General features: G+C 42.1%; 2 protein-coding genes across 8 annotated transcripts in view; both read left to right on the plus strand.

Moving 5' to 3' along the window:
• The window catches only part of LOC123961223 (nuclear factor 7, ovary-like), a 32,170-nt gene that overhangs the window by 17,331 nt on the left and 5,787 nt on the right, over nucleotides 1-9,052 (plus strand). The window contains exons 1-2 of one of the 3 annotated variants that reach the window (XM_046036399.1): nucleotides 6,324-6,474; nucleotides 8,070-9,035. In XM_046036399.1, coding sequence (XP_045892355.1) covers nucleotides 8,079-9,035 — 957 coding nt within the window. In that variant the 5' untranslated portion in view covers nucleotides 6,324-6,474; nucleotides 8,070-8,078. Of the gene's footprint in view, nucleotides 1-6,323; nucleotides 6,475-8,069; nucleotides 9,036-9,052 lie in introns of those variants that run through there. The other 2 variants (XM_046036401.1, XM_046036398.1) reach the window with 2 other exon arrangements.
• The window catches only part of LOC123961221 (E3 ubiquitin-protein ligase TRIM69-like), a 40,655-nt gene that overhangs the window by 4,080 nt on the left and 27,523 nt on the right, over nucleotides 1-9,052 (plus strand). The window contains exon 2 of one of the 5 annotated variants that reach the window (XM_046036394.1): nucleotides 1-1,018. This exon is cut by the window's left edge and continues 645 nt beyond it. The exons of the other annotated variants lie outside the window; for them this stretch is intronic. Within the exon in view, the coding sequence (XP_045892350.1) occupies nucleotides 1-921 (921 nt within the window). The 3' untranslated portion in view covers nucleotides 922-1,018. Of the gene's footprint in view, nucleotides 1,019-9,052 lie in introns of those variants that run through there. 5 annotated transcript variants of the gene reach the window in all.

Genomic DNA, 9,052 nt, shown 5'->3' on the forward strand with positions numbered 1-9,052 from the left:
GTCTTCAGCGCTCTGAAGGAGTCTGTTGAGAGAAGCCAGGCCGAGCTCATCGACACGATCAAAGAGAAGCAGAGAGAGACAGAGAAACAGGCTGAAGGCTTCATCAAAGAGCTGGAACAGGAAATCTCTGAGCTGAAGAAGAGAAGCTCTGAGGTGGAGCAGCTCTCACGCTCTGAAGACCACCTCCACCTCCTCCAAAGCCTCCCGTCCCTGAATGCTGCTCCACCCACCAAGGACTGGACAGAAGTCAGCGTCCGTCCACCTTCATATGAGGGGACTGTGAGGAGAGCTGTGAATCAGCTGGAGGAGACGCTCAGGAAACAGATGAAGAAGCTGCCTGAGGCCGAGCTGAAGAGGGTCCAGCAGTATGCAGTGGATGTGACACTCGATCCAGATACAGCACATCCTAAACTCATCCTGTCTGATGATGGAAAACAAGTTAAACATGGTGACGTAAAGAAGAATCTCCCAGACAATCCAGAGAGATTTGATACTTGTGCCTGTGTCTTAGCAAAGCAGAGTTTCTCTTCAGGAAGATTTTACTACGAGGTTCAGGTTAAAGGGAAGACTAAGTGGGATTTAGGAGTGGCCAGAGAGTCGATCAACAGGAAGGGAGTACTCACAGTAACTCCTCAGGATGGTTACTGGATGATATGTTTGAGGAATGAAAATGAGTACAAAGCTCTTGCTGACCCTCCAGTCCGTCTCTCTCTGAAGTCTCAGCCTAAGAAGGTGGGGGTGTTTGTGGATTATGAGGAGGGTCTGGTCTCCTTTTATGACGTTGATGCTGCAGCTCTTATCTACTCCTTTACTGGCTGCTGCTTCACTGAGAAACTCTACCCATACTTTAGTCCTTGTCTTAATGATGGTGGTGAAAACTCTTCCCCTCTGATCATCTCTCCCGTCAATCACACTGAGTAGAGCAACCATTTGATTTTATCCATTTAATGTAATAAATGTACATTGATGTATTTTTCAGATTCTGAAAATGTGTTTTTCTTTGATGTTTTCAGATTGATTTGATCTAATTTATTCTAATAACTGCATTTCATTCCTTCAACACTGTTAAATCATGAGAAAACAATATTCCCAGAAATAAGAAGCATTTACACATTTCTTAAATTTCTGGCTGCCAAATTCTAAGCTGATTATATTCTGATCATTGTTTCTATAAGAAGTGTTGCATACTGGCCCAAATTACTGACAAAAGTCTTTTGTTTTTCTCTCTTTTTCTTTTTAAATAAACAAAAGCAAAATAAAGTTTTATTGTGTCTGATTAAGTTATTTTGTTTTTGATTGGTATCAAAGCTGAAAAACAGCTGATGGTGTTTCTAATGACATCAAATCATGCTCCTGGAACTTCACGGTGTGTGCCGTTTAATTATTCTAAAATTCAAGTGGATTCCAGAGACAAAAGAAACAGTGAAGGCAAAACATAAACAAGGAAAAGACACAACAAACAAGAGCTTTACCTCAACATCTGCGTAAGTTTGATTCACTTTCCAGCTATCACAGTTTTTTCCATCTTATCAAAGAAGGTTAAATTCTCGATCAGCGGCTGGGTCACGTTTCAGTAATATAAGCTGTTCAAGATATTTACACAATGTTATTTTAGTATTTAGCCACGACAGTTTGTGATGAATTCATGTCAAGATTCATGTGATGAAAAGAGTTTTCTACCAAAACTGAGAAAACCATTCTTAAAAAAGCAGTTTTGCTGATGAAGTAGCAGTAAAGTATTTATCCCTGACTGCTTCCTCAGGTGGGGAAGCGTCTCCTGGAGAAGGAGGTCCTGGACAAGGCGGACATGTTGGAGCTGCTGGGCCTGCGGCCATTTGACGAGGAGTCGATGTACGAGGAGTTTGTGGAGGGGACGGGGAACAACTCAACGCTCTCAGAGATTCACAGAGCCTGGGAGGTGTGAGGGGGGATTTTTATAATATAAATGACCAGCACCAGTTTCATCCAGTTTGTCCCCTCAACACTCACAGATTTTGGACCGAAACATTTAGGTTTTGTCTGTTTAAAAAAAGATGTACAAAACAGAAAGAAGAGGACAAATGAAATGATAATTCCTGCTCCTAAATTAGTTTAAGGACACAAATTAAGTAATTTAAGTTTATTAATCTCCACTTTGAGAGAATGTTTCAGTCACCTAAAGCTGTGCTTCAAAGTTAGTTATCAAGCATCATATTCCTAATTTGATTAAAGTGTAGGACTAAATCTTAAGTGTCAGTCTTAGTGCTGATTCACCACACTTTGCTGTGCCGCAAACAGGATTTTGGATGACGATGTATGCAAGGACCAATCACTGAACAGATTTCCTTATTTAAGAATATTCTCAGATAAATTCACATTGAATGGTGAAATTCCTACGAGGAGTTTATATTCAACAGACATTTAACAAAGAATTTCCGAGGGTACACATTATGATATACACATTGGAAATTTGTGAAAGATATAAAGATCAACTTTTTTAATGAGTGCCAGTAATTGTGCCTATTACTCCTGGTAAGCCGGCTATTTTCAAGTGTGTTTGCTTCTGTCGGATTACGGAAGGTGTTGTCAGGAAGTCGATGAAACGCGTGACAGTGTGTGGAGCTGTAAATGCCGTGATTCAGTCAGGACAACTTTGATCAAAGACTGCTGTGAAAAATTATATCTGGCGGTATGGCTCTGTTCTGGGATCTCCCTGCCCATCCACGGGCCTACGTAGAAAGCCATGAGGCGGGGAGAGCACACCTCTCTGCTCTTCCACATGCCTACGTGGAACGCCATGAGGCGGGGAGAGCACACCTCTCTGCTCTTCCACGTGCCGATGTGGAAGAGCCGTAAGGTAGGGAGAGCACCTCCCTGCCCATCCATGTGCATACATGGAAAGCCTGAGGCAGAGAGCCGCAGCAAGGAACCCCATACAGAACAGAGCAGACATGCAATTTACATGCTTAATCAGATACTAGATGGGCACTGAAGCACGATGTTAAACGAGCCTGGGACTGAAGACTGTACTGTTTATTATCAGGATGCAGCCTCTGCTGCCCTGTTGTCGCCTCCTGCACACAAACACACATGCGAGCTCACACTCAAAAACAGTGGCATGCGCAGAGATAGGTCGTAGACACGTTGAAGTGAAGGTAACTCCAAGCCACTGCAGTATGTCCAACAAAACCTCAAGAATAAAAGACATCTTTGTCGAAACATCCATTAAACGAGCATAACATGTAGAAGGGGTTAATTGATCCACTCTGTCGATGTCTCTCATCCTCTATGTTATTAAAAGCACACTGCGCCAACGCTAGCTTGGCATTTAAATTCACGTTTATTCATCTAGCTGAAGCTTTTATCCAAAGTGACAATTACTACATATGTCATGACGCCTCAGGAGCAACTAGGGGTTAATTGTCTTGCTCAGGGACACATTGGTGTCTCACAGTGGCAAAGCTAGATGTACAACAAGCAAAATGAAAGCTGTCTGAAGTCTAACCATTAAACTTAGATTGCCATGTATCTTCAATCTGCACATAGTTACCTGCACTGAATCACACAGACACAGAGGGAGGGAGGACAGGAGCTAGCCCGGAACGCCCAGGACAACCTCCCCGACCCTTTATGCGCTATGTGGAAGTGCCAGCAGGAGGACCCTACTGAACACGTATTAGTCAGTTACTCCAGATCACCTGAGTGAGGCTATTTGAATTAAACATACTAGTTTGAGTTGACAAAAACCCAGCAGTTATGACACATGACAGGGCACTCATGGCCCTTGAGCATAGAGGATGGCTTGATTCTCAGGCCAAAGGTAGCGTTCAAAGACAGATGATGACCAACACTCATAATCTTGGGTGCTGTAATGAAGCTATGGCTACTGCAGTGATTGGCTCCTAGCAGAGAGAATGATGAAACGCTATGCAGGAGACCGCAGAATTGAAGAGGAGGCGAGGCGAGAGGCAACCCGAGCTCGAGTCATGGGTTCCCCTCATCAGAGACACTGTTTTGCTGGGGGTATTACAGTGATTTGGAACTCTCTGCCCTTCGACAAGTCTACCTGGAAGGCCATCTAGCTGGGAGAGCACCTTTATTTGCACCTCTATTATTTGTGAAGCCTGAGGCAGATAGCAGACCCCCCAAAATGACCACACCAGGTAAGACTCCCAGGCCCTCCATAAGCTATATGGAAAGGCCAGCGAGCCGGTCGTTCCACGTGACTGATTCAGGAAATGGTTCGCGGGTTTGGCGTGCGATTCGAAAGGAGCAGCAAAATGCAATGGACACTTTTTGATTTTAATTGAACACAATTAGATTGTATCTACAGCTTATTTTAAATGACTAAACTATTTGATCAACTGATATCAGAATTGCTTTGATCAAATAACTTCACAGGAAACACATGAAATTTCAGCTGAGTAAGACTAGCGGCAGCAAGAAAGTGTTGAAATATTCTTTGTTTGACATTTTGTGTTTTTTGTAAGTATTAAACTGGGGGCTCTTACCCCAGATTACCCAAATAATAATTTTCTAAGGCAGGTAAAATCATCTCCAAAAAAAGAAACCGCCTGAAGCCCAGCAGTGGGGAAAAGTTATTTTAAATAAAAATGAATAAAATGTTGTCTGTATTATCTATAGTCACAAACCAAGTAACACAAGCACATTCACATTGACCCTGTCATTGTATCATAAAGACAGACACCATATTAATAAGAGAATCATTTATGTATTGGCATCACAAACATCATTCATTAATTTATTCAAAGCTTCACAAACTAAAGCCGTGACGCCATTATAATCACTTTGCCTGTTTTACATCTATTGTCCACTTGATGGCACACTAGAGCAAATGAAGCACCATGAAGCTTCAGCCCATGAGTGAACCAATTGGAGGGAAAGCTTCAATGCTTCATGAAGCTTCATCTCACCATCACTAAATAGTGCTATATAAATAAAATTTTAAATGACTTACATAAAGGCATGGTGGTTACATTTTTTGTTTGACTTTTGCAGGTGCTACAAAACGTCACCATATCACATGACATGTTTTATTTGGACGGCGGTGTTCTAATACCCAGCCCCTGTGGTCGCCTGCGCTGACATTTGGCTATCAAGTCGGCAAAAGTCAACCACAGTCATCTCGAACGCACCTTTGATGACATGCGGTTAGCCCCTTAAATATAACATATATTGTTTATTTATGTATTTTACCCCAATAGATGCAATGTGGAGTAAATATGCATCACTTGGAGCGCCATTGATGTCTGTCTTGGCCAGCTGCACGGCTCTACCAGCTTCCTTGATAAATTTTAATGCATCGTTGTGTCTGAGGGATTTTTAGAGCAACATATCTCGTAGTTGCAACAGTAAAACTTTATTGTATTTGTACCAGTGATAGTAGAGGACACTAGAAAGGAGATTATATGACAATGATGCTGTCACCCATTAAGGAATTGTTTTGGTCAAAGTTCACATAAATGATAAGTGTTTATTTTGAAATGGAGGGTTTTTAGAGTATAATTTCTCCATGTTGCTAGAGTAAAATGTTATAATATATGTACCAATGATAGTAGAGGACACTATGAAGGAGATGATATGACAATGATGATGTCACCTATTAAGGAATTGTTTTGGTGAAAGGTCAAAGTTCCCAAAAATGTTAACTTTCTGTTTAATTATCACAGTTTGAGTTTTTGGGTGCAATATTTCATAGTTGGTACAGTAAAATGTTATATTTGTACCAGTTATAGTAGAGGACACTAGGAAGGAGAAGCCATAACAACGCTGAACTAACTGCTGAGGAATTATGCTGGTGAACGGTCAAATTTCATATAAATTATGTTCACAAAATAACAAAAGAAAGGGTACATTTTGTATTTGCATTAATAACAAATAATAATAAATCATATTATTATGAAAACTAATTATTATTATTGTTATTATTAGTAACATTATATTACCGTTGTATGTAATTGTGTTAATTTAATTAAGAGCATTATAATAAAACGTGTATGTATCTTTCAGGACCTTCGGCTCACTCGCACCTCGTCCTTACCATAATAACACTGCTGTATTGCATCCGGCTGCTCTTGATACCGCACTTCAAATCATGAGTATTGCATTGCTACATTTGTCCTGTCGTAAAGAAACGAAGTATCATCACCACCTTCAATTCAGTTGGAAACGCATTGCTGCGGGGAGATGACGTCCCTCACCAACTCGCTGATAATGTCGGCCTGCGCCAAGATAGAGAAAAACAAAAGAAAACAAAGTTACCAAAAATGTAATCTAATGACCGAGAATGAAGGGAGGAGCTACAGTGAAAGAGGAGAGCTGCAACGTCACATTTCCTCAAATGAAAGTGAAAGTGTGTCTGAGCAACAGCAGAGCTGCAGTCGAGACAAGTCTCTCTGTTTCTCTCTAAAGAAACATTCAACTGAATCCATCAGGTTTTTCTCAACAAAACAGCAGAATCTCTGCCAAACCCTGGTGAGTACACGGCCCTACAAAGCCAAAATGCTCGGACTCAGTATTTGGTCGAAGTTCAGTTCAAACCAGAATCTGACTGTTTTACATTTGTTTTACCAGATAAAAGATATGATGTCATAGAAAAGTGTCTTTTTCTATAAAAACAACATGTAAATTTAGCTGGAACTATAAACAGAGTTAAAACCAAACCCCAGTGACTGCAGCTGATTCGTGTGTCTGGTATTAAGTGAAAGGACGTTTTGCACCGGTTTTCGGAACATTTTCGTTATGAACGACATGCTTCCGTGCACCGTCGCACGAGGGACTTCGAGGTATGTTTTTTCCCGTTTGGTGGGCGTGTCTCAGGTGTTACCCAATCAGCTGCGACAAGTTAGTAAACACAACGGTGTTAAGAGGGCAGGGAAATTCATTGCTTGCGTACACTACAGGAAACCACAGTTTCTGTTGTTGGCGCTGAACCCGGGGCAGAGCTCCACTCAGACCGGAAGTTCCTCTGTCAGCGCGAGCCTTTTTTAAGGTCCACTGTTGGCCGTTGCGTTGATGAGAGAAGCTGTTACAGTTTCCTGCAGTCCAGAGCAGCTTCCTTCTTTCTTTTCTTCTGATCCTCTGCTCATCATCATCATCCTCCCTGTCTCTGCCTCCTCTTTGTCCAAACTCATTCTCTGACACTAAAGGTATTTGCACAGAGGAGGTGATTCTTCTTTTGCTCGACTCCCTCAGACGTTTTAATAAAACTAATAATAAAGCCAAATACTGGCCAAAAAAATATTTTCACTCTGTTATCATAAAAGCAACAGAGTAGCAGAATAATTATATTATTTCATGTGTGATGTGACAGCAGTGGAGGGATCACATTGTGTTTTTTGGAGTTCAAATTCTATTATTTTATGATTTTACAGGTTAAAATTATGATGTTAACAAGAACCAGGGGGCATGGGATATCATCACTGATATTGTGATGACCCCTGTGGGGCTGTGCTGTGTAACTTCTGCTTACTCTCATTAAGATTAGTCATGAACACCTGAGGGCCCAGTTTGTGCTGATTACTTAAGCCTGGCAGTATTGTAGTTTCCTGTCTCTTCTTTCCCCGTCACCGCATGGCGTTCCCCTCCACGGGTATGGCTGAGGCCGTTTGTTGTAGTAGCTTCTGTATATTTTGCATCTTTTATTTGTCTTATTGTCCTCTTGGTTTTTCATAAATTTTGTGTGGTTTAATGCTTGCTGATATAATAATGATTTTGGGCTCAGCATTAGGTTATATTTTTTGAGTAATATTTTACAAAATAGTAATAAATAAATGTTTTGGAATGTAGATTATTTTCTGAGCTTGCTGATCTCCTAGAAATACCACTACTTAACTGCACATCTGAGCTCTGCTTCACTCGCAGCATAGTCCAGGACCTGACTGAGTAAATCAGATGCTGAATACATGCAGACTGCAGCCGCACATTCATGACAACCACAGCTCATATTTGTATTTGTATAACAACAGAACTCAGGATGACTCTCCTGATATTCCACTAATCATTGTTTGATTTTATGAATCAAAAGATATTTAATTACAGTTTTTTTGTTTCACCCTTCTTGTCCTCAGAGTGTGGATATGTCTGCTGCCAGCTGTCTGCTGACTGAAGATCAGTTTCTGTGCTCCATCTGTCTGGATGTGTTCACTGTTCCAGTCAGCACACCATGTGGACACAACTTCTGTAAAACCTGCATCACTCAACACTGGAATATTAATGTCCCGTATCAGTGTCCCAACTGTAAAGAGGTTTTCAACACAAAACCTGAGCTGCGGGTCAACACTTTCATCTCTGAGATGGCTGCTCAGTTCAGACAGTCAGCTCAACAGAAAGCCAGCAGCAGCAGCTCAGAGCAACAAGCTGCCAAACCAGGAGAAGTTCCCTGTGACGTCTGCACTGGAACCAAAGTGAAGGCCCTGAAGTCCTGCCTGGTGTGTCTGGCCTCCTACTGTGAGACTCACCTGGAGCCTCATCTGACAGCTTCACGCCTGAAAAGACATCAGCTGATCGACCCTGTGAAGAACCTGGAAGGCAGGATGTGTACGAAGCACGATAAACTGCTGGAGCTGTTCTGTAAGACCGACCAGATGTGTGTCTGCATGCTCTGCACTGTTTTAGACCACAAGACACATGATGTTGTTCCTCTGAAAGAAGAATATGAAGGAAAGAAGGCCGAGCTGGGGAAGACAGAGGCTGAAACTCAGCAAATGATCCAGAAGAGACGACTGAAGATTCAGGAGATCAAACGCTCAGTGGAGCTCAGTAAGGAAGATGCAGACAGAGAGATAGCAGGTGGTGTTCAGGTCTTCAGCGCTCTGAAGGAGTCTGTTGAGAGAAGCCAGGCCGAGCTCATCGACACGATCAAAGAGAAGCAGAGAGAGACAGAGAAACAGGCTGAAGGCTTCATCAAAGAGCTGGAACAGGAAATCTCTGAGCTGAAGAAGAGAAGCTCTGAGGTGGAGCAGCTCTCACGCTCTGAAGACCACCTCCACCTCCTCCAAAGCCTCCCGTCCCTGAACGCTGCTCCACCCACCAAGGACTGGACAGAAGTCAG

This window comes from Micropterus dolomieu, linkage group LG22, assembly GCF_021292245.1.
Source record: "Micropterus dolomieu isolate WLL.071019.BEF.003 ecotype Adirondacks linkage group LG22, ASM2129224v1, whole genome shotgun sequence".
Lineage (NCBI taxonomy): Eukaryota > Metazoa > Chordata > Actinopteri > Centrarchiformes > Centrarchidae > Micropterus > Micropterus dolomieu.